This window comes from Sebastes umbrosus, chromosome 8 (assembly GCF_015220745.1).
Source record: "Sebastes umbrosus isolate fSebUmb1 chromosome 8, fSebUmb1.pri, whole genome shotgun sequence".
NCBI classification, from domain to species: Eukaryota; Metazoa; Chordata; class Actinopteri; order Perciformes; family Sebastidae; genus Sebastes; species Sebastes umbrosus.
In genome coordinates, this window is record NC_051276.1 from 21,321,462 (window position 1) to 21,349,182 (window position 27,721).

Consider the following 27,721-nt stretch of genomic DNA (forward strand, 5'->3'; position numbering starts at 1 on the left):
AGGTTATAGGATGTATGCAAGACAAACCAAATGTTTATCTAAACATTAAAATACACTTTAAAAATACTAATGATTAAATTTAAAAGTTTTTTTTGTAATGTGTGCCAAAATGCCTGCTGTGTTGCTGAAGAATAGAGCGACTGTCAATCACATTCACATTTCTAATTATAGCTGCATGTTATTCTACTGAAACATTCAATCCGTGGAGTGTAGGCTACTTCTTCACATTACACAAGCCTACAAAAACCCATGAAAATGTGGTGATGTGAAATATTATTGTCTTAACTTCAGCCCCAGTCATGATCAACTATTAAAGGAATATTGCTTGAAATCAATTTGCACAGATAAAGTCGTGCATACTAAGATGTTAGTGAGCGATAAAAGATAAAGAGATTTCATCCTGCTCTGTTCTGGATGACTCAGCACATTCATAGCTTCACAATTAGGCCATCTGACATTAATTTCATCAGTCCCTCCCTGAACATGCTGCTCCTTGAGCTTCTGCAAGCAAACAACACTATCATATTAGCAGTTCTGGTGCACCAAAACATTCCTCTTAATAAGGAAAAGGACGTTTTTATAAGATAAGATGAACCTTTATTAATCCCCGGGGGGAAATTCAGGTGTCAAAGCAGCAAAGCGCAGGTACAGAGGTACAGGTGTACAAAAAGATTCTAAAACAATAAATAGAAATACAGAATATACATAGTGAATGAACATAGTGAATGGAGATAACGTGTACCGTCCATCAATAAAAAATGTAGAGTACAATAAATAGATGTAATATGTATAAAATGGTATATGGGATGTAGTGTAAAGTAAGTTTAAAGTTTAAAGTGCACCAGTGGTTAGAAGAGGTGGTTGCAGGTAGTGCAGATAGATACAGATAGTCCAGATAGTCCAGATAAGATTATACTTGCATATCTACCTTATTTGCCTATTGTAATTTAATTTCCTGAAATTACATATGAAGTAAACTGATTTCTGATCAGTGGCTGACTTCTACTTATTTATATAATGTTTTTATATTATTATTATATATTTTGTATACATTATTTTATTATGTATTATATTATTTTTGTATATTATATTATATTATTTTTATATTATAATTATTATATTATTTTTTATATTATTATCATATTATATTATATTATTATATTATTTATTACATTATTTTTTATAATACAATATTATTATTATTAGTATTAGTAGTAGTATATTATTTTTTATATTATTATATTATATTATTATATTATTTATTATATATTATTTATATATTATTATTATTATTATTATTATTATTATTATTATTATTATTATTATTATTATTATTATTATTATATGGTATATATATATATATTTTTTTATATTATATTAATAGTCCGGACGTCTCAACGCCCTCCTCCTCCTCCTCCACCGTCCAATCACAGACGACCTTTAAAAAGCCTGATAGAACTATCAACCAATCAGGGAGCAGTATGAAGAGTATGGGCGGGACCTCAAAACATCAGGGAAGTGTTTTCACGTAGCAGACACAAACAGAGAGGCACAAAACAAGGCAACTGTTTCTATTAAAGCCTCTTAAAGGAGTTAGTCGCACCTCGGTTATGATCCTGGACTGGTTACACAGGCTAGTTGTAACGTTAAGTTGGTTTTAAAGTGTTAAATCAACTCATATCTACTCAGAAGAGGAGGGAGAAGTACTTCAACCTGAGCTTCCTGAAGTGAAGTCAAGCTAGGAGGTAACCTGAACCCAGCAGCCACAGAGGACGGAGAAGGTGACAAACTAAGTTCAGGAACAAGTAGTAAGCTATCTAATAAGACTATTTAACTTCCCGTGATGTCTCTGGCCGACCAGAGCCAGCAGTGGTTCCCTACCAGCGTCCAGGTAACGGTTCACCAGGCTCGCAACCTGCGACCAAAGGGCAAGAATGGCACCAACGACGCCTACGCCATCATGCAGGTGGCCAAAGACAAGTTCTCCACCTCGGTGTCGGAGAAATGTCTCGACCCGGTGTGGAAAGAAGAGGCTTCCTTCGACCTGCCGCTCTTCCACCCGGGAAACGGGGACCGCTGCACGCTGTACATCATCGTGATGCACCGGGCTCATGTGGGGCTCGACAAGTTCCTGGGTCAGGCTGTGGTCAACCTGCTGGAGCAGCACGACAACGACCTCCGCAAGAAGACTGAGTAAGTGACTACTGCTGCTGCTGTCTCAACATCACTCATATAACATAACTTAACACTGTTTCACAAGAAGACATAGAAAGTGACTACTGCTGCTGCTTCAAACTCACTCATATAACATAACTTAACACTGTTTCACAAGAAGACTGAGTAAGTGACTACTGCTGCTGTCTCAAACTCACTCATATAACATAACTTAACACTGTTTCACAAGAAGACTGAGTAAGTGACTACTGCTGCTGCTGTCTCAACATCACTCATATAACATAACTTAACACTGTTTCACAAGAAGACATAGAAAGTGACTACTGCTGCTGCTTCAAACTCACTCATATAACATAACTTAACACTGTTTCACAAGAAGACTGAGTAAGTGACTACTGCTGCTGCTGTTTCAACATCACTCATATAACATAACTTAACACTGTTTCACAAGAAGACTGAGTAAGTGACTACTGCTGCTGCTTCAAACTCACTCATATAACATAACTTAACACTGTTTCACAAGAAGACTGAGTAAGTGACTACTGCTGCTGCTGCTTCAACACCACTCATATAACATAACTTAACACTGTTTCACAAGAAGACTGAGTAAGTGACTACTACTGCTGCTGCTGTTTCAACATCACTCTGAGCTTATAACTTAACACTGTTTCACAAGAAGACTGAGTAAGTGAATACTGCTGCTGTCTCAAACTCACTCATGACATAACTTACACTGTATTAGATGTTTTCCCTGGGTTTATTATTATTATTATTATTTTATATAGTACTTTATAGTATTTTTCCCCTCTTCAACCTTAATTCCAGTTTATTTATAGTGCAGCATCATCATAACATTACTTACACTGTTTCACAAGAAGACTTAGTAAGTGACTACTGCTGCTGCTGCTGTTTCAAAATCACTCTGAGCTTATAACTTAACACTGTTTCACAAGAAGACTGAGTAAGTGACTACTACTGCTGCTGCTGTTTCAACATCACTCTGAGCTTATAACTTAACACTGTTTCACAAGAAGACTGAGTAAGTGAATACTGCTGCTGTCTCAAACTCACTCATGACATAACTTACACTGTATTAGATGTTTTCCCTGGGTTTATTATTATTATTATTATTTTATATAGTACTTTATAGTATTTTTCCCCTCTTCAACCTTAATTCCAGTTTATTTATAGTGCAGCATCATCATAACATTACTTACACTGTTTCACAAGAAGACTTAGTAAGTGACTACTGCTGCTGCTGCTGTTTCAAAATCACTCTGAGCTTATAACTTAACACTGTTTCACAAGAAGACTGAGTAAGTGACTACTACTGCTGCTGCTGTTTCAACATCACTCTGAGCTTATAACTTAACACTGTTTCACAAGAAGACTGAGTAAGTGAATACTGCTGCTGTCTCAAACTCACTCATGACATAACTTACACTGTATTAGATGTTTTCCCTGGGTTTATTATTATTATTATTATTTTATATAGTACTTTATAGTATTTTTCCCCTCTTCAACCTTAATTCCAGTTTATTTATAGTGCAGCATCATCATAACATTACTTACACTGTTTCACAAGAAGACTTAGTAAGTGACTACTGCTGCTGCTGCTGTTTCAAAATCACTCTGAGCTTATAACTTAACACTGTTTCACAAGAAGACTGAGTAAGTGAATACTGCTGCTGTCTCAAACTCACACATGACATAACTTACACTGTATTAGATGTTTTCCCTGGGTTTATTATTATTATTATTATTTTATATAGTACTTTATAGTACTAGTATTTTCCCCCTCTTCAACCTTAATTCCAGTTTATTTATAGTGCAGCATCATCATAACATTACTTACACTGTTTCACAAGAAGACATAGAAAGTGACTACTGCTGCTGTCTCAAACTCACACATATAACATAACTTAACACTGTTTCACAAGAAGACTTAGTAAGTGACTACTGCTGCTGCTGCTGTTTCAAAATCACTCTGAGCTTATAACTTAACACTGTTTCACAAGAAGACTGAGTAAGTGACTACTACTGCTGCTGCTGTTTCAACATCACTCTGAGCTTATAACTTAACACTGTTTCACAAGAAGACTGAGTAAGTGAATACTGCTGCTGTCTCAAACTCACTCATGACATAACTTACACTGTATTAGATGTTTTCCCTGGGTTTATTATTATTATTATTATTTTATATAGTACTTTATAGTATTTTTCCCCTCTTCAACCTTAATTCCAGTTTATTTATAGTGCAGCATCATCATAACATTACTTACACTGTTTCACAAGAAGACTTAGTAAGTGACTACTGCTGCTGCTGCTGTTTCAAAATCACTCTGAGCTTATAACTTAACACTGTTTCACAAGAAGACTGAGTAAGTGAATACTGCTGCTGTCTCAAACTCACACATGACATAACTTACACTGTATTAGATGTTTTCCCTGGGTTTATTATTATTATTATTATTTTATATAGTACTTTATAGTACTAGTATTTTCCCCCTCTTCAACCTTAATTCCAGTTTATTTATAGTGCAGCATCATCATAACATTACTTACACTGTTTCACAAGAAGACATAGAAAGTGACTACTGCTGCTGTCTCAAACTCACACATATAACATAACTTAACACTGTTTCACAAGAAGACTGAGTAAGTGACTACTGCTGCTGTTTAAAACTCACTCTGAGCTTATAACTTAACACTGTTTCACAAGAAGACATAGAAAGTGACTACTGCTGCTGATGTTTCAAACTCACTCATATAACATAACTTAACACTGTTTCACAAGAAGACTTAGTAAGTGACTACTGCTGCTGTCTCAAACTCACACATGACATAACTTACACTGTATTAGATGTTTTCCCTGGGTTTATTATTATTATTTTATATAGTACTTTATAGTACTAGTATTTTCCCCCTCTTCAACCTTAATTCCAGTTTATTTATAGTGCAGCATCATCATAACATTACTTACACTGTTTCACAAGAAGACTGAGTAAGTGACTACTGCTGCTGTTTAAAACTCACTCATATAACATATAACTTGCGCTGTTTCACAAAATGCTGGGAACTCATTTAGATGTTTTATATAGTACTTATGAGTTACACAAAGGTATCCACTAGTTCAGACAAACAAAGCCTCTTATTTTTCCTCTCTTCAACCTTAATTCCAGTTTATTTATAGTGCAGCATCATCATAACATTACTTACACTGTTTCACAAGAGGACATAGTAAGTGTCTGCTGCTGTCTCAAACTCACTCATGACATAACTTACACTGTATTAGATGTTTTCCCTGGGTTTATTATTATTATTTTATATAGTACTTTATAGTATTTCTCCCCTCTTCAACCTTAATTCCAGTTTATTTATAGTGCAGCATCATCATAACATTACTTACACTGTTTCACAAGAAGACTGAGTAAGTGACTACTGCTGCTGTCTCAAACTCACTCATGACATAACTTACACTGTATTAGATGTTTTCCCTGGGTTTATTATTATTATTTTATATAGTACTTTATAGTATTTCTCCCCTCTTCAACCTTAAGTTTATTTATAGTGCAGCATCATCATAACATTACTTACACTGTTTCACAAAAAGACTGAGTAAGTGACTACTGCTGCTGTTTAAAACTCACTCATATAACATATAACTTACACTGTTTCACAAAATGCTGGGAACTCATTTAGATGTTTTATATAGTACTTATGAGTTACACAAAGGTATCCACTAGTTCAGACAAACAAAGCCTCTTATTTTTCCTCTCTTCAACCTTAATTCCAGTTTATTTTTTGTGCAGCATCACCCCAGAAAGTCTCTGCAAACTTTACAGAAAAATCAACATACTTCTACGTCTAATTCCACTTACTTTAATAATGTAAGACTTTAGGCTTAATATGCCTTGTACAAAGTATTTCTTATATATGTACATTCATACTTCCTGATATGTATATGTTCTTAATATGCCTTCTACAAAGTATTTCCTTTTATAATTGTAATATAACTTATTATTTTTAATGGTGCTTCCAAGCAAAAAGCATTTCACACGATTGTACTTGTATAACCGGCGTGACAATAAACATCTTGAACCTTGAATCTACATCATAAAACTTTAATGGATTCAGTCAACTTAACATGGTCAAACAGCAAGCTGAAATTAAATAGGCAGGTAAACAAACACTAGGTTGGTTCATCCCCTACCACATCCCTGGGTGTTATTGATATTCATTTGGAATTTCAACGAGTAAGTGACTACTGCTGCTGTTTCAAACTCACTCATAACATTACTTAACACTGTTTCACACAAGGCTGGGAACTCATTTAGGTGTTTTCCCTTGGTTTATTATTGTTATTTTATATTGTACTTATGAGTCACACAAAGGTATCCACTAGTTCAGACAAACAAAGCATCTTATTTTTACTCTCTTCAACCTTAATTACAGTTTATTTATAATGCAGCATCACCCCAGAAAGTCTCTGCAAACTTTACAGAAAAATCCACATACTCAGTATGTGTACTAATTCCACTTACTTTAATAATAGATAGATAGATAGATAGATAGATAGATAGATAGATAGATAGATAGTAACTTTATTAATCCCGAGGAAAATTCAAGTTTCCAGCATCACAGTTCCATAGTGCAAAACATGTTAGTAAAAAGGCAGTAAAAAAGTTAGTAGTGCAAAGTACAGAATACAAAAAAATATACCAGATATAAAAATACAAGGAGATGAAGAAAACTGTTAAAACTGAATATAGTGCAGGGTAACAGCTGTGATACACGACTATTAAAAAAGTTAATATAGTGCAGAAGAGACTGTTAAAAGTGAATATAGTGCAGGGTAACTCCTGTAGCTTAGTCTATGAAAGTGCACTGTGTGCATTATTATCTGTCCTGCAGACCGTCCTCCTTTCTGAGGGGATTTCCCTGGGTTTATTATTATTATTTGATATAGTACTTATGAGTTACACAAAGGTATCCACTAGTTCAGACAAACAAAGCAGATGTTTTTTTTTATTTTTCCTCTCCTCAACCTTAATTCCAGTTTATTTTTAGTACAGCATCACCCCAGAAAGTCTCTGCAAACTTTACAGAATGAAAATCCACATACTTAGTCTAATTCCACTTACTTTAATAATGTATGACTTTAGGGCTCTTGATCAGGGCACTCTCCAGTGCATACCTTAATTAATTTTAAAAAGAGAATAAAATATTAAAAAGGACGGTTAAGAGAGAGAGAGAGAGAGAGAGAAGAAAAAAAAGATACGATTACACACAATAGCAGACTACATATATGTAAATAGACAAAGTTGTGAAATAGAATTAAGGTTGACATTAGTATATCATCAATAAAAACTCATTATCAGTAAGCACTTCACAGAGATAATCCATAAGGAAAATGTTGGGGAGATAAAACAAACCTTTTAAAGGCTTTCTTAAATTGTTCTGGTGCCAACTTTAAAATATGAGATGGCAGAGCGTTCCATATCACTGAACCTCGGTAAATTAAACCAAACTGTAACTGAGATGTTCGACACATAAGAGGTCTGAGTTTGGAGTTATTTCGAGTCAAGCAATTGTGGAATTGTTGATTATAGGAATACAGTTCATAGAAATATGAGGGAGGGAACCTGTTCAAAGAGCTGTACACAAATAAAGGTTGAGATGAATGAGTTTGATGAACACAGTTAATAATTATTACTGCTCGTATCTGAAGACGAAAAATAGGGACGAGTTTAGTGGGATGAATATATTTTAGCAAATTTATCTTAAAAATGTTGGAATATCACACTCCTTTCACAATGTATTTATTAAAATTCCTTTTAAAAAGTAGTAACAAAGCTGCTGTGGCTAACACCTACCTGATCGTGATTTTTATTGACATGGTAATCCAAAATATGAAACATTTAAAAATGTCTTTACCACAAGCAGAGGTCAAACTTTGTCTTTTTGTCTGTATTTATCACCTGAGACAGCCAATACATCTTTGAATTTTTCATCAATAAAAACATATTTAAATGTGGCACATTTTAGCTGTTCTCCTTTCACACACACACAAAAACTCCTTTAGATGTTTGTAAGTAAACAAACAGTGTCTCTGATCAAATCAATTGAGAGACAATCATTTTAGAGCATTCCCTGATTTGTACATTTGCGTAAACTGTGAAACCTAGCAGTGAATTAGCCATTCGTCCTTGAGTTTATGTTGGCCATCTAATCAGGTTAAGTCTAGTTTTAGAGACAGAGAACGATGCAGTCTTTCCATGGCACTTTTTGTGTATACATTTTTAAATACAGGACACTTTTAAACAGGTCACGAAATGGAAAAAAAACACACACAAGCTATTAATCTTCAAAAGTTAACAGTGTCATAGAACCTCTCTCCCCTCCCTCCTCTTATCAGTGTCTGAGAGGATAAACAGAAAACTATGGAGCTGGTCGGAAAACAGACCAAGATAAATGTAATCTCAGCTCTTCCCTCTGTCTTCTCTCTCTCTCTGTTGTTACCAACTTTAACGTTTGGCTGAGACTTTCCCTTCATAAATTGGTGTGAAGCCAACACTGTCACTGCCAGCTCCCTGGCATCGATCTCACAGTTCTGCTGTTAATGTAGCACATTCCTCGGGGCTATTTACTCGCTTACAGATGCATCTGCTCACACCCAAATGTGTTACAGCTGACGTGTGGTTTTGACGTAGCATGGGTGTAACGTGGGTGTGACACAGCAGTCAAAATAAAACATTGAATTGGTGTTAAATTGGGGTATACACACCCTTTTATGTAAGGGCCATTTTAAAAATAAAGCTGGTTTAATCCTCTGACTTCCAAATGTGACCTTTGGTAAAGACTGAGTGAGGTGGTGGTTGTTAGTTCCCAGTTATCACTCAACTAAAGGGCAGCTTTGATACAGCGCTAGTATGACCTCATTCACTTAATTGCACCGTCATATCTGATATGTTATCTTGTGTTTGCGCAGTAAGGTTTTAATGGCAAAGAACATTCCTTACGCTTTCTTTTCCAAGTCTGAGCTCCTTTACTCTCCCTGCTTGGCTCACTCCCTCTGTCTCCTTTCAGATCCAGTATGCAGGGTATTGGATGTCGCTGTTTTCGCCTCGAAGCTTGTGGTGTTAGATTACTATCCTGTCCTGCTGATACAGGGTGTGACATCGAAGACTTTGTTTTCCTGCTGACAGGGAGCTGCTGACACAATAGAGTGTAGTCGAGATGAAATTAGGTTATAGGGCCGTGTATTTGAGTTTCATTGAGAATATGAGTCATTTACTGTCAAAATCATGAGACATTAAAGGACCAGTGCATATATTGCATTCAGGTGGTAATAATAATTTTAAAATTAATCAATCCAACGCTCATTTCCTTGATCACTCTATTATTTGTTTGGTCTATAAAATGCCAGAAAATTGTGCAAAATGATCATTCTTCACAGTCACAGTTTCCTAAAGCCCAAGGTTACATCTTCAAATCACTTGTTTTGTCCGACCCATGGTCCAAAACCCAAAGATATTCAATTTATAACAGTTTAGAGCCTCATACTTACTAGTGAATGTTTGGCTTTTTTCCCTTACAAACATTTAATCCATATCAAAATAGTTGCAGATTAGGTTTCTGATAATCAATTTATTGTTTCAAGTCTATTTGGAGGTACAATATTGGACAATTGTTGCAGAAGAGTCAGGTTTATTTTTGTTCAGACACCTGAGCCACGATATTTATTTTGTAAACAAAGAGCAGAGGAGTGGAGCTAAAAATATCTCCCGTCCTGACATATTTCATTTCCGTGAGAATCACCTTCACTTTCCTGCATTGACTTTAAGATGATTTTTAAAATGATATGTTATTACCTGATGATCCTTGAAAACCTTTGAAATGCAATTAAATGTTAAAGGGACTGTTTGTAACTTTTTAAGCGTATAAATGTAGCGGGTCGGCACACATGCGCGCTCGCGTGTGGCCGGAGCCTCGTCTCCGCTGCCTGCTCTCCTTCACTCAGACAGAGCGCGCGTCCTCGCTGTCTCGCTCCACCTCTAGACGTGAACGCGCGCTCACTACACACTGCAGAAGAGTTAGTTTAGCTCTGAGAATATCTAGTGAATGTAGAGTGGACGTTTGTGCAGAAATAACTGCTGCAGCTCCTCCAGACCAACAGAGGTTTTCCGTGTCTTGTGAAGTGATGGGGCTCCTCAACGAGTTACGTTGTCGTCTCGTTACCGACCGGGTGCCGGTGTCTTCGGCTGCCGGTTGCGGTCGGGAGGCGATAACGTAACTCGTTGAGGAGCCCCGCTGCTGAAGCCTGCGCTGAGCTGGAAACTCCAACACTAGGATCAGCATTGATTCATGGAGAGACCTTCGTCTGGTCAGCTAACATTACTGCCAAGCAGCTGAAATATAGAGTGATATTGTCGTTTTAGCTGACGTCTATCGCCTCACTGTTTTGAGCGATGCTCGTTCATGTCTATGTAGAGCGAGCAAGCTCGACGCTGACTTTCGTTGATTTCAAGGCCACAGGTGTGGCTGTTAAGAAGCATTTCTGAATCTTACAAATAGTCCCTTTAATTTGTGTCAGTGAGTGTTAAACCAATATATAGGAGGCATCTACTATATGTTTTATAGTTTTGACCTCTTTATTTTTTTGGAAGCCACTCTGGTAAACACTCCTAGGATAAATACAGTCTCTCCTGTTAATCATTAGACATGTAAAGAGAAGTGCCCTTGACAGTTAACAGAGGGAACCTGTCCAGCAGGACCAGTGAGCGTGTGCGTTGGGCACGGCTTAGTATTTCTATGCTAACAGAACAAAACATGTACACCCTGTCAGCCTTTTAATAACCCTAATAATGCATTGTCTCTGTAACGCCAGCTTTGCATTTCCTGCTGTAATCGACTCAGACGAGATGAGAACAACCGGCGGTCTCTTGATTGGCCTGAGAACGTGACAGTCTGTCCTTGTGCTGAGACTTAGTTAGCGATTGTTTGACTTGGCACGCTCAGTTTAGGGTGGGAAATGAGAAATGTTTGAATTAGGCTCAGTGTGACTTTCATTACATCACGTTCTGCACACAGCGCCTCCCTGCATGTTTGAAAGTGTTTGAGGAATGTAGGTTCACTCCCATGCTTGTTTCCTGACTATTATCCTCTGAAGAGCCTGCCTGGATGTCTGCTGCAGTACATGACACTAACATGAATGCTGAGGCAGTAAACTCCATATGAACTGCAGATATCTGTCTGGTTAATGCAGCTGCATGTTTTCTATTTAAATTCAGTGACCTATATCTTCACTATATCTCTGATTATGTCTTACAAGGTTAGATTGAACCTTAATAGGGCCGCATTATATTCTGCCAAATGATCAAACAGGAAATCACACAGTCACCTTTAATGTTAAAGTTTTTTACAGTTGGTAACACACATTTCTCAATACTGAGTTCACTATTTCAAAACTCTTCCGACAGTCAACACAACAGAAGTCGACGTGGACCAAACTGTGGATGAATTCATTGCTTTGACACAAAATGACTGCCTGTATTCCCACTCAAACTCAACCACCAAATCTCTGTGTATTTGCAGTCCATTTTGCACGTTTACATACTATTGTAAAAACTGTTAAATTTACGTTAAAAAACTAACATAACACTACTTTTCACACTGCAATGTGCTACATTCTGCATCTACATCTAAGAAATATAAAAATGACAATGCATTAACTCCTAATGGGGACATAAAACACTTGAGCGCCTATTTTAATTCCTTGATTACCTCTGTGAAAGATGTGCCGGGTGAGGAAAGGGGGCAAGTGAGAATGTTTTGTAATTTGTCGGGTCACAGTTGTTTACAGCCCATATTCTCCATTCCTCAACCCCACAGAGGAATTATTTTCCTCCTGGAGGTGGAAGGTTTATGACCACCATTCACATGACTAGATTATCCTCTAATATGGAGTGAATGATGGATGTCTGGACATATCTGCAGAAGATTGCCTGGGATGGTTACAAGAGGTGCGATGTGGATGAGTACTCGTGGCCAAATGCAGTGTTGACTAGCACTGTTGTATATCTACGTCTGTAGCTATCCTATACAAGTATGTATGCAAAAATGGCATACAAATGAAGCCTCCTGAAGCATGTTGCAGCACTTCTTATTCATTTCTGTGACATACTGTAAGGTAGCACAATCCATGCAATAAAGAAGTGACCTTCTTTTTGTTGTTGTGGAGAAATAAATGATACTTCAAAGACAACAGTGATACATATTGTAATGCAACCTGTTGTTAGTGTTTTTGTGGTGCTCTAGTGCATTTTGGATGTTACATTAACTGTTGCATGTTGGTAAAGTTGAGTTTGAACTGTCTTGTTTTGAAAAAGTGAACTAGTCTGAACAGAAATGTGTGTTACCAATTACCAAAAAAGGTGACACAGTTGGAGGGTTCTGCTGTGGAACAAAAGAGTTTAAAAGGGACAGGCTTGTCATAATGGGCACTTCTGCTACAGTATTAGTACATCTAATAATAGCAAGGGAACGGCTTTAATTGTGCAAGCAGAAGGTGTCGGCATGGAATGGCGCTAATTGCATGTTTTCGGCCTGGTTTTAAAAAGCGCTCTCCAGAACACTCCCCCCTTTCCCTTGCCGACAATAAGTGCTGATCCTGTGCAACAGAGAGGACATGAGGGGTGAACCTAAACAAAGCTGTAATTGTCAGGCTTTTTCTGTGGCTGGCATGTTGCTTCCAACAGGAACTGGAACAAGCTGTACTCTAGTTAATGACACCCATCAGTCTCCGGTCTAACAAGACACACATTTGCATTTGAGGTCAGAGCTAATTGGAACCAGGGGATTGACTTACAGTATGAATGTTTTGTATATTCAACTTGCATTTAACCTACTTTAACCACACCTTAAGTGAGCCCAGGGCCAACCCAAACTCATAATTACTGTATAAAGGAGCACACAGCAGTTGAACATAAGATTCACATAGACTCAGACTTACATTTGCAGTGTAGGGCTGCAACTGATAATTATTTTCATTACTGATTAATCTGTCAATATTTCTATATTGATTAATCGATAAGTTGTTTAGTTCATAAAGTAACAAAAAAAGAATAAAATAAAGAAAAGCGTGAAAGTTCCCAACAGTGATGTCGTCCATTTGCTTCTTCTTGTCCGACCAACAGAATAATAATAATAATAATAATAATAATAAGTATTATTATTATTATTGTTATTATTATTATTATTATTATTATTATTATTATTATTATTATTATTATCAATGTATTCATTAACACCTAATAATTAACATGTTAATGTATATGTCAACAAAAAAATATAAAAAGCTCAAAGGAGTAAATCATCACATTTGAGATGCGGAAAAAAGGTGATTGTTTTGCTTGATTAATAAATTAAACTATTAACAGAAATTAATCAGAAGTGTTATTTTACATAACAAAAAGTTGTATCAGAAACCGTTCCTTACAATTTAATTTGCACGTGGACTGATTTATTTTCAACTAGTGTCCTTACAAATCAACTTATTTCATACAGGTTTTAGAGTCATGTACTATTAATCTTGATAGTATGGCAGTGATTTATCTTATTCTGTCCCATTATCTGAAACAAGGTGGAATACACTGAGGTCAAGTGGAAATGTCTCCCAACGTTGCCATGTTTTTTCTTGTATTGGGGGAAATAAGTCTTAAAGGTTTAATTAAATAACCTGATAAGATGTGGATTTATTACAGTGTAATGAACAACACATCCAAGTTTTAAATGTAAAAAGCCTATCTTTTATGAAATTCCTATGATCTTGCAAAAATCCCATCTGAAACATCTGGTTCGTTTTTTTCTGTCGTTTGCAGATGGTTCAAGCTGGTGGACAAGAGTGGAAAAGAGGACAAGGCGCGAGGGGAGGTGCTGCTGGATATCCAGTTTTTGAGAAACAACATGTCAGCCAGCATGATGGACCTTTCTATGCAGGACAAACCGCGCTCCCGCATGTCCAAGCTGAAGGACAAAGTCCGTGGGAAGAAAAAGGATGGCTTCTCTGACTCTGCTTCAGCTATTGTTCCCTCTGTCAGCATTGTCCTCACAGACAGCGAGGGAGAGGCTGACACACAGTCAATCACATCACATCAGTCTGAAGGAGTGAAAAAGAAATCTAAGCTCAAAACCCTCTTTGCTCCCAAATCAAACTTGCAGCGTAACATCTCACAGTCCATGTCTACACTGGGGACTCTTCCAGAGAAGAATTCATCTCTCAGTGCCAGCCGCTCATCTGGTCTCAACGTCGACTCTCCTGAAGGTAACTTCTTTCTATAAATCTTTCTATACTCTGTGTGTGCTGTATATTGACAGTCCTGTCTTTCCTCTGCTGCACAGTGCAAGTTAAATAATGGTGTTTTACATGTCAACAACAACGTCATGCTTCCTTCTCTGTCCTCCCACAGGTAAAAAGAAATTCAAATTCCTTGGACACAAGCGGACAGGCAGCTCTGACAGCAAGGTGTCTCTGGGTGCCTTCTCCCTACTGGGTCGCTCCAAGCAGAAAGACATTGACAAGACGTGCATCAACGGCAACCATGTGTACGCAGAGAAGAAAGAGCCAGTGGAGAACAGTGGAGACACTCTCAGTCTGAACAGCTCAGGCCAAGGATCTGTGGAGGATGTCCGCAAATACAAAGAAGTCGGTGTAGATGTCCCCTCCCACCAGCATGCGTCTACAGATAGGGCAGTACTGGAGCAACAGCACCATCAAGAGGATGAGGAGGAGAAGAGAAAGCAGGCAGAAGAGTGGCGCATAGCAGAGGCCAAGAGGCTGGAGGACGAGGAGAAGCACAGGGTAGAGGTCCAAAGACTGCGGGAGGAACATGAGCGAAGACAACAAGAGGAACAGGAGAGGAAGAGACGCTTCCTTGAGGATGAAGCAAGGAGGGAGGAAGAGAAGAGAAAGCAAGAGGAAGCAGCAGGAAACCAGAGGCTGGAGGAGGACCGCCGCAGAGTGGAGGAGCAGAAACAACAGGAGGAGGCCTCCATGAGCGACAGGCTGTCGTCTCTGTTTGGAATGATCAGGAAGAAAGAGGAGAAAAAGGAGGAGCTGCCCGCAATGGCTCCTTTAAGCGAATTAGGAGATCCTGATGGACTGATCTCTGCCCGTTCCCCCAATCCGTTCGAGGACATTCCCCTCAGCTCAGACCCTCCAGTTAGCAGTGATGAAAGCCCAGCTGATGATCAGAAATTCAGCCGTAAAACACAAATGCCCTCGGCCATGGCCTTCCTCAACCGCAGTGCTAAAGTGTCTGCAGTCAAACCCAGGTAGGCCTTCCTCTCAAGTTACTCTGCACTAATGTTACGTAACAATGTGACTGTGGGTGCTATTGTTTGTTTGTAGTCACACTATTCTTAGACTCGTGTGACTGGAATTTGAATGCTGCCATCAGTAGGCATGCAAGTGTAACTGCACATACTATCATCTCTTTGTTGGTATGTGCATTTTATTTAACCCAAAAAAAGGCCTAACACTAATTGCAAAGCTAAAAAATATTTGTTTTTTCTCTTTTTTGTTGTCTATATACAAGTAAGAGGCACAGATGTTATTTAAGAAAACCAAAACACTTTGATTATTAAAGGTGCTCAATGCAAAATTGGGAGCATTTCTATTGCCTCCACACGGCGACAGCTGAGCCGGTGGCTAACAGTGAAAACAGGCATCACTGCAGACAGAGCTAACAGTGTTAAGATGAAGGGAACCAGAGGGTGGGTGCTACGCTCCAGCAATGACGCTGTCGGTCGAGGCGCCGTTATCAACTGTAACCGCTGTATGACAGCAGTGCAGAGTGACGGCCGTGAGCTAACCAGTGGGGCACGCAGCTGCGGGCAACGTCAACAAAGCGAGGAGAAGCTCAGATTACAGCATACACAGAGGGAGAGTGACTTAATTCTCTTTTCAGGTAGACATTACTCCTCTATATCTTTACATAGCAAATAGTTGTTTGCTGCTATATTAATGTTCTGGGTATCGTATAGAGCACCTTTTTAAGTTTCACCCTACACCATCTGTGTCAATGCTGAAACTTCCGCCTTGTTTCTGTTGAATCAACCTTGTGACTGTCTTGAATGACCAAAACTTCCATCAAACTGTTGATGGACCAGTTTGACCAGTTTGGTCACGATGCAGATGAGAATCTGGGAGTGTTTTTGAGGGTTCTGTGTAACAGGTTGTGGTCTGAGCAGAGCTCATAAGGAGTGACTGAGCCACAGTGTTTCTTTCCTTGTGAACGTCTTGGGTGATTGGATTTTGTTTTTTTATTTTTTTATACTTGTTTGTGGACTGAATCTTTTCTTTTTGAGTCATAATGGTAAGGTGCTTGTTCTTGTTGATGTTACAGTACAGATATAGTTACAGACTTTGTTTCAGACATGTTTGTTAGATGGCAGATAGCCGAGGCATTTAAAGTTGTTTGTGACATTTTGTTACATTTTGATGCCATGTTGGAATACCTAGTATAATCTAAGTGGGATCATCTTAAAGCAGAAGTTGTAGTCTTTTCATATTGAACGGTCAAAATGTCTCACTCTGAGCAAGTCACAGCTAAAAATAGAAATGGTAACCGAAAGACACGTGACGTGACTATTAGATGATCTGATGAGATATTGAACAGACAAAGGGTTAAATTCTGTGAGGTTGTAGATGAGAATTTAATAGTTTTTGTTGACATGTGAGATGCTAGTTAAATTGGTGACGGGTTGTACATTGGTGGAAATGACTTTAGGTGATGTGATGGTCACACTGACCTGTAGGCCTTTGTTTTCACTCCTTGGCAGATTTACTCAATCTCTGGAGTCTGAACCTGCTGACTGCCAAACCCCCAGTCAGCTGTATCCTTCCTCAGCTGAGTCCACCCTTTCTAGTGTCCCATCTGAGTCCCCCGATACTTTCTCCAGTCTCCACTCGTCCCTGGCTCCAGCAATCCCAATCCAAAGCCCGTCTGGTTCTCCTCGTGGCAGCATAGAAGATTTGTCGTCTGCGGGATCTTCACCCACCATGTCGGATAAGAGGAGAAGAGCCCCCATGCAACCATCATATGCGACCCAAAATGGAGCTCCAGTCAAGGAGGCCACGAGCCCTACAAGCGTGGCGATAGATGGGCCGCTGCCAAATAGAAAACTGTCTCTGCCACTTCCTGATTACGAAACCCTGTTTCCTCAGAAGAGACACGGAGTGCAAGGGCAAACTCGATGGGATCATATAATCGCTGAGGTCAATCAGAAAAGCAGGGACTCTGCAGAGATGAGTGTGGATGGCCCAGAGGAGCATGCACCCAGTCGTAGGACGACTTCACTCCAACAGGAGAGTCCTGCTATAAGGCATTATCAAACACAACCTCAGGAGACCAAACCCATCTCATCAAAAAAATCTGCGGCCCCAGCTCCCCCTAATTCAGTCACACCTCCATACCTTCGATCAGCAGCAGACTTCTTTCAATCTTCAAGCAGAGAGAGTCTCTCAGGGATATCCAGGAATGGAGCAAGGAAGGCGTTACTTCCACCTGCAGCAACACACACACCCAGACTAATAAGCCAAACGGACTTGGAAACAACACCAAGAAATGATCAAAGAGAAATCACTAAGAACAAGGATGCACCCACAGCCAGTCCTAGACAGAAGGCTAGTGGCAAAGAGCCCGCACAACAAGAAGATTCTGCTGTGACACCAGACAAATATATGAACAGTTACATCCAAACAGCAAGTTTGAGTAGCATGGACACAAAAGACAGGCAAGTACAGGAGAACTTTGATTTTGACCCATTCCCCATCACTGAGCTTCTCACCAAAGACCCATGGGCACAGCTGAAGCCCAACAAAGAAGCAGATGACTTTTTTGCCGGTGGTGTACAAAAAGAGCAGAAAGTTGAAGATCGGGGAATGACACCAGGAGATCTTGATTCAATCTTTGGTCAAGAGAAACAGACAGATCCGTTTGCTGATTTTAATGGCAAAGACAGTGAGTACATGAAAAAAGATGAAGATTCAAAGCAAGTCAGCCCTGTTATCCAAAAAATGAATTTACAGAGACGAAAAATGAATGTATTGTTCACAACTCCCTCAGATATTACGACTTCCAAGTCTCGACAAGAACCCGAAACAACCATAACCACAGCTTATAAAGGCCTCTCTGCAAGAGGTGGCAGGAATGAGTCCATCACACCGAAGCCTCCAGCTGATGCGAAAACACAAAGCAACTTTTATGGAGGAGAGGATCAGTTTGGAGCTGAACCTTTTAGCCCTACCGTGACTTTTACAGAACCCCTCCAGGTAGTTGTGGAGGAAGTGGAACCAGCACCTCTGGCAGGAGGTTTATCTGGGGGGAAGTCACCTTTGCGAGCATGGGTCTCACCCACTGATGTTGTCAGTGCTCAGAGTAGCAATGGAGATGGGCTAGCCGTTACTCCACGCAGGTGAGATTGAACAGGCTACTTACAAAGAATGCATTTGTGGACTGTTTATCTAGACATTGCTTGTGGCATTTGGCTGCTGCTGCTGCTGCTGCTGCTATTGTATGGGGAGGCAGATAAGGTGTTGGGATTTACCTTGGGTGCGACTAATTCAAAAGCTTGTGATTTTGAGGCGACTATCCTCATTCTGAGTTTAATTCTGAATTTTGCATTTGGATCACAGTGGAATGATTTGATCTTTTTCTCCTGCTTATATATATATGTTATTATTTTCTGTGATGTTTCTGTTCATATTGTTGTACTTTCTTGCAGTAATCCTTTTGAGGGCTTTATATTAATGTATTTGCTCTCTTTACAGGCCTCATCCTGTGAAGCCCATGAACACAGATAACCAATATCCCATCAGCCCCCCAGGTGTGAAAGACATTAAGGTCCGCGAGAGAACACCAGGGAAGACTCAGGTACTGATTTTTCTTTATACATAAATGACAAACTGGAACCAAATCCCCTCGCAGGAAGCAAATTGGATTTTCCTTCAGGAGGGATTCTGGGACACATTACGTAAACTCTCTTTTCAGCCTACAACATAATCTACATTACGCACATTTACGGGTCAACCTTTTTTGAGTTAAAGGGATGGTTTGGGTGTTTTGAAGCGAGGTTTTATGCGTTACTTATCCATACTCTGTGTATTACCTACAGTAGATGGTGGCCGTTGTGCCCCAAGCTTGGAAAAACAGCCAGGAGTACCTGCATGGGAGCAAATCGATACACTACTGTAGGTGACAGCAGCAGCAAAACATGTTTTAGCCACCAAAAAAAAATCAATATGCGTTTAAGTGTACACTATATTTAGAATATTTTCAGCTTTTTTTCTTGCCATCAGAGAGCCCTTTCCGACAGGGCACTGAACCGATGTGAAACTTGTCGGAAAGGGCTGTCTTGACAGCAAGATAAAGCGGTGAAAATATTCTAATATAACCACAGGTGTAATTAATACTATTAATTATGGTCATGGCCCATTAAGGTGTGCCAGGGCTCTGGTATTGTGCATGCTGGTTCACTGGAATGGCCGTGACACTAAATAGAGCACGACCATAATTCATTTTAACAATTATACGTGTGTTCACCCTGCAATTTCATGTCCAAATGACTGCTGTGAAAAGGACCCATTGCTTTGCTCCCATGCCGGTAATTCTATGTTTCTTCAAACTGGGGGTGTGTCTATGGATAGGTACCTCACACAACCCCACTTCAAAACACACAAACTATCCCTCTAATCCTCAGAAATGGTCCTGGTATTAAAAATATAACTTCAGTTACTACTGGCAGCTTCATAGAGAATGTTTTTTTTTTCACATCTGGAATGTTGTGGCAGTCATTTCCGAAAATATTGTTACATATTGTGCTTAAAGGTTAATTTTTGACCTCGGAAATAGCAGTTTGACAAAAAGAATTCTTATCAAAAGGTCCACTCGCCTTGTTTTTCCACTCAGCAGATGGAGTTTTGCTCAGATGTGAAAAGCCGAGCAAAACTCAATCTGCTAAGGAAGGTCACAAGATGTGTCTGACAGCTTTGACCAAGTAAACAGACCAGGTGATATGAATCTTTGTCAAATTGTTACAGAGATGGAATATAACATTCATCACTATGTTTTCATTAGTGTATAATAACCTGAAACTAAGATGTGTTTTCGTTAGCTTAGAATGAGCCCTTCATATCTACATATGGAGCGGGTCCTCTTCACGGAGTCCGCTGTGTTGCTCCGCCAGGTTTCTATAGTAGCCCAGAATGGACAAACCAAACACTGACTCTAGAGAGGGACTTTCATGTTTTTATGTTACCTGAAGGCCACCGTAGTTCTCCGACACGCTTGTGAAACTGTGGTAACGTGAGCTGCAGAGTGCAAAACCGTGGTACCACCAGCTGCCGTCTGATTTCTGTTGCTCCTGAAGTAGTGTTATTGTGGTAAGGATGGCCTCTGAGTGAGGCGAACAGCGTTACCGCGGTTTCAAACTCGGCGGCTTACATTACGGCAGTCTTGGAAAGGGAGAAGTGAGCGGAGGGGGTACTCCACAATCTGCGGCCATACCACTAGATGTCGCCAATCCTACACGCTGTCCCTTTGAAATATGTGTGTATTTATAGCGCAAATAGGGTAACACATACATGTCTAAAAAGGTCGTCTGCAGTGTATTGTCTCATAGGTCTCTTAACAGTTAATATGTACTTCAATCAATCAGTATGTTTTCTTTCACCAGTATGTTAGAATGCATTATACTGAATTCACTTCTCCTCGTTCCCTTCAGGTGGCAGACACAGTGGGAAGTGGGCCTTTCACTCAGCTGACACAGGAAGAGCTGATCACACTGGTGGTGAGGCAGCAGGCCGACCTTTCCAACAAGGACTCCAAGATCGTTGAGCTCGAGGAGTACATCGACAACCTGCTGGTCCGCGTCATCGACGAGCAACCCGGCATCTTGCAAGCTCTGAACTTAAAGCCAGAATAAGGGTAACGGCAGCCGGAGTCCCACTGAAGGACTCAGTTACGTTTGTTGTGTGTGTGTGTTTGTCCTGTTGTTGTCACTGTGTGTACTGAGAGACACAGTCTCGATGAAGGTCTTAGAGCATGATGCACTTTCTTAGTTTCAGAGTCAAATTAGTTTGAGAATGCTGGAAAATTGTCTCTGAAGTAAACTTAATAACAAGCAAGTAAAACATCTTTATATGAGCAAATGAATGTTTTGACACTAAGGTACTAGAATTTGCTTTAAAAAAAAAACTTGTTACATGAAAATGCATTCAACATTTTGATTTATATACCATGATGAAACTTGGGTTGAGCTTTATTTAATGTACTAATGATGCGGATAAAAATTATTGGTTTTTTTAAACTATTATCTGGCCTTTTTTACTCTTTACGCCGGGCTTTGTGTAACTTATTGCTGTGTGATGAATGATACATAACCTTAAACAACCATTCCAAATATTCATGCATCATCTTAATGAGGTGAGACCGTAATGTTTCTCTCATATGACTTATGATCTAATGAGTCACGATTAAGATTGTTTATATAACAAGGGCACATTGACTTTTCCCTCCACCACTGTAGTCTTATTCTTTTTTTTATTTTATTTTGTTGATCCTTTTGGCTTGCAATTAATAACATTCCTCCCACATTTAACTCACCACAGGCGAATGTCAGCTGGTTGCCCAGTCCTTAAAAACATGTCGTGCCTAACTTTGCTTCAAAGAGGTATTAATTAGAAAACCAGCAATAACTAAAAGCAAACAGCTGCTATGTATTGTATATAGTTTGAATTACACAGCAGCAGGTACAGCAGTGTTTCTCTTTCATGTGGTTGTTATGTAGCCTGTGCACATATTTTAAAATATTATGCAAGAATCAAACTCTTCTAATAATAATAATAATATTGTGAGATTTTGATCCCTGTGATGTTTGTGTTGTATTTGTAAAATGAAAACCAAGAGATAATCAAAAACCAATCATCAGACGAATGATAATAGACTCAGTATCAGTAATAACCAACCAGCCTTGTCTTTGTATTTGAACTACACTAATGAATGAACATCTATGCCTTTAATATGACAATATTATTTCATGTCTTGGCAGCAATGAAAGCAATATTAATCTCCAGAATGTACGGACCTGTGCCTTTTACAAACCTTTTTCATGACTTGTATGTCTGATTTGCTGGATGGAAAGTTGTTGTGTTGTTGGCCTCTCTTCTTGTGCCGGAGTGAGAGCTCAAAGAATGTGCAGAATGTACCGCAACCTGTTGTATCGAGTGTCCGTCGACATGACGATAATACTACAGTCTATGTAAAACTTCTGAAAGAAGTGACGCTGGGCAAATTATTGTTTTATTTGAAATAAAGACACTAATTATTTCACCACATTGTTTGTATCTGGTATTACATTTTGAGAGAAATATAACCTACATACGTAATTGAAATATGAATCTTCATAATTAACAACTCCAGTTGTTGTCTTTTTTTTATGTTAAGTAATCAAATTAGTGGCTCTCACATAATACATATAATAATTTCTCAGACCAACAAGAGTAGGAAACAAATGTTGCCATGGAAACATACATAGCATGTTTTATTGTACACAATAGCTGCCTTTCAGGCCAAGAGGCTGCCCTTCTGTGCTTTATTCATGGTCATTGAAACAACAATGTAAATGTGGCTGTTTATGTAACACTGTGTATTGTAAAATTGATCAAGAAATTGTTTTTTTAAACAAATTTTCAAACCTTACTATTTAAAAAAATAATAATTAGGTGGGACTGATGACAAAAATGGAAATACAAAACGGTATATTTATGAATAGGAAAAGTCTGGCGATGTTCTATATTTATTCTTATTGCCAACAAAACCCATGAAAAGAGAAGAACAATATAAACACATCTGTGAGTCTCACAGCTGCACTGAGTGACGTGATCCCTTGTTATGATGAACAAAGGCACTGTTCCAATCAGTCCCACATACACCATCCTGTTGCTGTAAATATTCGCTACCACACAAATCCACTGAAAATATTCCCCCGACAAAGTCTCAGTTTGCTGAGAGCTACAGTGCCCAGCTGTTTTAGGAAACTATCTAGCCTTATTTAAAAATGAAAGTATATATTTGTGACCCATTTGTAAAGTTTTGCTCCTTAATAAGAATGAATCAGCTTGGTGCTGAGAGACACAGGAAGGCGGGGGAAGTCAGAAAGTATTGAAACACATTCAGGTCTTTTCATGATATCTGTTGACAATAACAAAAATATAGAATTTTGCCAGTCTCATCCTTGAAGTCAATTAAAGGAACAGTGTGTAGCATTTAGGGGGATCTATTGACAGAAATGGAATATAATATTCAACTATGTTTTCTTTAGTGTATAATCAACTAAAAATACGAATCATGTTTTCGTTACCTTAAAATGAGCTAGTTATCTTCACGTGGTCGGCTGCCATGTTTCTATAGTAGCTCAAAACAGACAAATCAAACACTGGCTCAAGACACGGATATATGCGTTTTCACATTTTCACGTTTCCATGATCCAAACACTAAAATAGAATTTTTTCCAATAAACTGGCCTCATGTGAAAGAGACATTTCAAAATATATATATATAAGTTGAACTTATAATTTACTAAATGGAGGCTACTCAATGTGACTGTATCCATACAAACACACATGGCAGTCGACGGTTGATCTACTCTGTTCAGGCTTAAAGGGGAACTCCACCGGTTTTACATGACAAAGTGTGTTTACAGGTCTTGGCGAGTACTACTGCATATGTTAAAAAAAGTTATACAAAGCCTTTTGTGTTTCCAGAGGGAGCTGAGCAAATTTGGCGTTGATGGGAGATGAAGACTGAAAATTAAAAAAAAAATCTTAAGCTTACTAGGCCTCTGTAGCTCGCTCTTCATCTCTGCTTCAGGCTAGCGCTAACATTAGTCGTTACAAGTAACGCACCCGAATCTCCGACCAAACTGTCGGGTGCCGAGTTGCATTGTGGGTAATGTAGGAATGCGTGGAATAAAAAAAACGACATCTCTGGTTCTGTTGCATTGATCATTATCCTTTTTTTGCAAACGGTTCATCGTGAGTCCGACAGTGTTATAGGAGTGCGATGCTAAATTGATGGAGTACTTTTTTAAGCGTATTGGTAAACAACAGTGCAACAGTTTTGACACTGGGCTACTGAATTATGGGCAATTATGGTGCGCATGATGAGGCTACCATACCATCTAGTTAGGAATCCTGCTTATCTACATTGCCTGAATGTTACCAGAATGAGATGAGTATACTCTACTGTCCAAAGAAGCAAGGACTAACCAACAGCAGCCTAAAACACAGGAACTTCACAAAACCACGCTGGCTGTGGCGCAGTTGTTGGCCGAGATGCCGATGCGACGGCGGCACGTGAACATTTTGCGTAGCTCAGCGCGGAAGCGGTCGTGCAGCCAGGCGTAGAGGAAAGGATTACAGCAGGATGAGCTCATCGCACACAGGTGACAGAGCAGCTGAATGAGCAGAAAGTACCGCTTATCGATCAGGTCAATGTCAATGTCACGAAGCACGTTGAACACGCTGATCGGCATCCAGCAGACGCCGAAGGCCGCCACCACCAGGCTCACCAGTCGGAAGGTCTTGCGTTTGCGCATGCGCTGAGCCTCCGCCTGGCTCTGGGTGTGGTGGCCGGGTACGACACAGTTCCGCAGTTTGACAGAGATGCACAGGTATGAGATGCAGAGCGCCGACAGGGGCAGGACGTAGGTGATGAAGAGAGTGCTGTACGCGTAAGCCAGCCGCTCCCTCTCCTGGCCCATCCAGAACTCCTCGCAGATGGTGAAGCCCTCGTTCTTAAACTCCACGTGGTAGGTGTGAGCCACAGCTGGAGCCACCAGACCGCAGGACAGCAGCCAGATCCCAGACAGAAGGTAGGTGCACGCCAAGACTGAGATGCGCTTTTTCAGAGGATGAACTGTGGCATAGTATCTATAGAGAAGCAGAGAAGATAATAGCCTCAGTTAATCTTCCCAGTTAGATGAGATTGGATCTACTTAATTAAACTGTTATTTACAGAAACTTGCCAAACATGAGTTGAGTAAAGAGGAACAGCATTCACACGTCATCGCTTGCCAACAGCAATCAACAAGCAAAAGGCCAGCACAGCTGTTAAGCACCACAGATAATCCAGCCTCAAAAACAACTGTAGAAAGCAATCATCGTCAAGTTGACAGATTCCAACCAAAAAAAATTATGTTCACAAAGGTTTCACAAAAATCCAATCCAATTCAGCTCTGCTACTGTATCCATGGTGAACAGACAAATCAGGATTTGGGCTTCTGGCACACAGCTTGATGTAAGTAGCTCAAGACATTGGCAGTCGATTAGACTGTTGTGAGGTTATTAAATAGGCATTATCGGTCACTATAAGCACCATAGATGTGAGTCAATAGGGCCTACTACACCAATATACAATAGTAGGTTTTATCATCTATTCACATGGTTGATCACAGAACGAAGGTATAAAAGAACATGACAGCGATCGTAGTAATCATGACAGGAGCAGAAGCAGAAGTCAGGCAGCGTGAAACTCCATATTGGGTGAAGGTCACGGCGATAGGGCTTTACACCCATGAGACCGGGTTTCACATCCTGTGGGAAACCAACAATGAGTAGTTGTCTTTGTGTTCACAAGCGTTAAGTTTCACTAATTTAAGCCAAAACACAATCTCTTCCCTAAACTTAAGTGTTTTTGTTTTGCATAAACCTAAAAAAGTTGTATTTTTGTCTCCTAAACCTAAATGTTTTTGTTGCCTGAACCTAAAAAGTTTGTAGTTTTGTTGCCTTAACCTAAAGAAGCTGTAGTTTTGCTTCCTAAACCTAAAGAAGCCTTTTTGTTTGTGTTCAAAATGTAACGTTTCATTCATTTTTACGTGTAAGAACGTTGCTTTTAAGTTTCGCTTTCGCTTTTACAACGCAGTGCGCCCCTAATGACCCACATCTATGGTGCTTAGAGCGACCGATAATGCCTATTTAATTGTCTGATAACAGACAAAATAGGATCATCATCCATCCTGTTTGTCCTTCAGCCAGACAGATTTTCATTTGGAGAAACTCAAAGAATAGGGTAAGTGCACAATATCTGTTTAGAGGATCTGGAGTGTAGTGCGAACCATTTAAGAAACACTATTCCCTTTGCACATAGGTAAATGATAATGCACCCTTTAACCAAGGTGAAGAATGCTATGTCCTCCATATATATGTAAACATCAGATTGCAGAGAGAAAGCTCTTAGGGGTCTGTTATCCTTGAAATGTTTATCAATACAATTCAGAGCATTCAAGGAAGAAAATGTGGTTCTAGAAACTCTGAGTAGGTTAGGTATTTTCAGAGCTGCCATAAAAATCCATTAGATTTCTTACACATTTGCATCTGCCACTGCAATGTTGTGCAAAACGAGATAGTGACATTCATTGTGAGTAATTCGGTACCCTATTATTTCTTCATTTATGTGTAGTTTATAACAGGGTGGCTAAGTAGGTTTGAATACAGGCCTCAAGCTGAAAACCGTTTTGCTCATCTGATGATGCATTGTGTCAGTGAAATGCAGAATGCATGTAAATATTCCCCAGGGGGTTTCACTTATAGAGTCTGTCACAGTCCTCCGGCTCATCCTTACCTGTCCACACCAATGGCAGTGAGAGTGAAGACGGACACGTACACCGTCACAGGCTGGATGAGGTACACCAGGTAGCACATGAAGCGGCCAAACACCCAGCCGCGTGGGTTGAAGGCGTAGGCCAGCGTGAAGGGGACACATGTGGCGCACATCAGCATGTCAGAGAAGGCCAGGTTCCCAATGAAAAAGTTGGTGACGTTGTGCATCTTGCGCGTGCGGCAAATGACATAGAGGAGCAGGTAGTTGCCGAAGACGCCCACCAGGGCCACCAGGGTGTAGCAGGGGATGATGAGCAGCTTGAAGGACTGCAGCAACTCCACGCCCACGAACTGAGGGCTGCGTTTGGAGGAGCCGTTCTGCAGCGCCACCTCAAAGACCTGACCCCCGGTGTCATTCCCTGTCACCTCATGCATCACGCACGTTGGGGTGAGCTCAGCTGCCCAGCCGCTGCCTGTGCCCTCCATCCCAAAAGGCTGATGTCAACCTGGAGGGGTGAAATCATGAGTACGGTAACATACAGTGCATGTATTCATAAGTACGCACAGCGCTTGCCAAGCCAAGAATATGCTGAATGACTGATGGACATAAAGCCTACTGTATATAGACACAGTCAATGAATGAAATTTAATGGAAAATGTACTTTTATTATAATCCTGTGTGAATGCAGATACGCTTTACAGTTTAGTTCCTCTGTCCAATTATAATTCTTGTCTTTGTGATAACATTTTCAGTCCTGTATAGCTCCAAATGGAAAATGGACTTCCTTTTGTCAGAATACAGTAAAGCTTCCCTTAGAAACTATTATAGAGATGTTTTTCTATCATTACGTTTGAAGTCAGTTTATTGCAGTAGACATGAGGTAG

General features: G+C 39.6%; 2 protein-coding genes across 3 annotated transcripts; one reads left to right on the top strand and one right to left on the bottom strand.

Annotated features, from left to right (window-relative positions):
- Window positions 1–1,488: 1,488 nt before the first annotated feature.
- On the top strand, window positions 1,489–22,573 carry rab11fip1a (RAB11 family interacting protein 1 (class I) a). Of its 2 annotated transcripts, XM_037776705.1 has the most exons (6): window positions 1,489–2,193; window positions 14,058–14,500; window positions 14,646–15,510; window positions 17,020–18,654; window positions 19,010–19,112; window positions 20,962–22,573. In XM_037776705.1, exons 1-6 carry the CDS (start codon window positions 1,844–1,846, stop codon window positions 21,160–21,162), a joined length of 3,597 nt encoding a protein of 1,198 aa, XP_037632633.1. In that variant the 5' UTR covers window positions 1,489–1,843; the 3' UTR covers window positions 21,163–22,573. The 2 variants fall into 2 exon arrangements, with proteins under 2 accessions (XP_037632633.1, XP_037632634.1); XM_037776706.1 differs by lacking the exon at window positions 17,020–18,654.
- A 1,071-nt stretch (window positions 22,574–23,644) lies between these two features.
- Window positions 23,645–27,355, bottom strand: prlhr2a (prolactin releasing hormone receptor 2a). Its single transcript, XM_037778408.1, has 2 exons — window positions 26,859–27,355; window positions 23,645–25,168 (listed from the first exon to the last, which is right to left on the bottom strand). Exons 1-2 carry the CDS (start codon window positions 27,320–27,322, stop codon window positions 24,532–24,534), a joined length of 1,101 nt encoding a protein of 366 aa, XP_037634336.1. The 5' UTR covers window positions 27,323–27,355; the 3' UTR covers window positions 23,645–24,531.
- Window positions 27,356–27,721: the final 366 nt, after the last annotated feature.

Bases quoted from the DNA above. Each gene is read 5' to 3' on its own strand.
- prlhr2a (XM_037778408.1), bottom strand. From the start codon at position 27,322: ATGGAGGGCACAGGCAGCGGCTGGGCAGCTGAGCTCACCCCAACGTGC. The intron at 25,169-26,858 runs GTAAGGATGAGC...GCTTCTCTATAG, and splicing joins ACTGCCATTGGTGTGGACAG to ATACTATGCCACAGTTCATC.
- rab11fip1a (XM_037776705.1), top strand. From the start codon at position 1,844: ATGTCTCTGGCCGACCAGAGCCAGCAGTGGTTCCCTACCAGCGTCCAG. The intron at 14,501-14,645 runs GTAACTTCTTTC...GTCCTCCCACAG, and splicing joins CAACGTCGACTCTCCTGAAG to GTAAAAAGAAATTCAAATTC. The intron at 18,655-19,009 runs GTGAGATTGAAC...CTCTCTTTACAG, and splicing joins CTAGCCGTTACTCCACGCAG to GCCTCATCCTGTGAAGCCCA.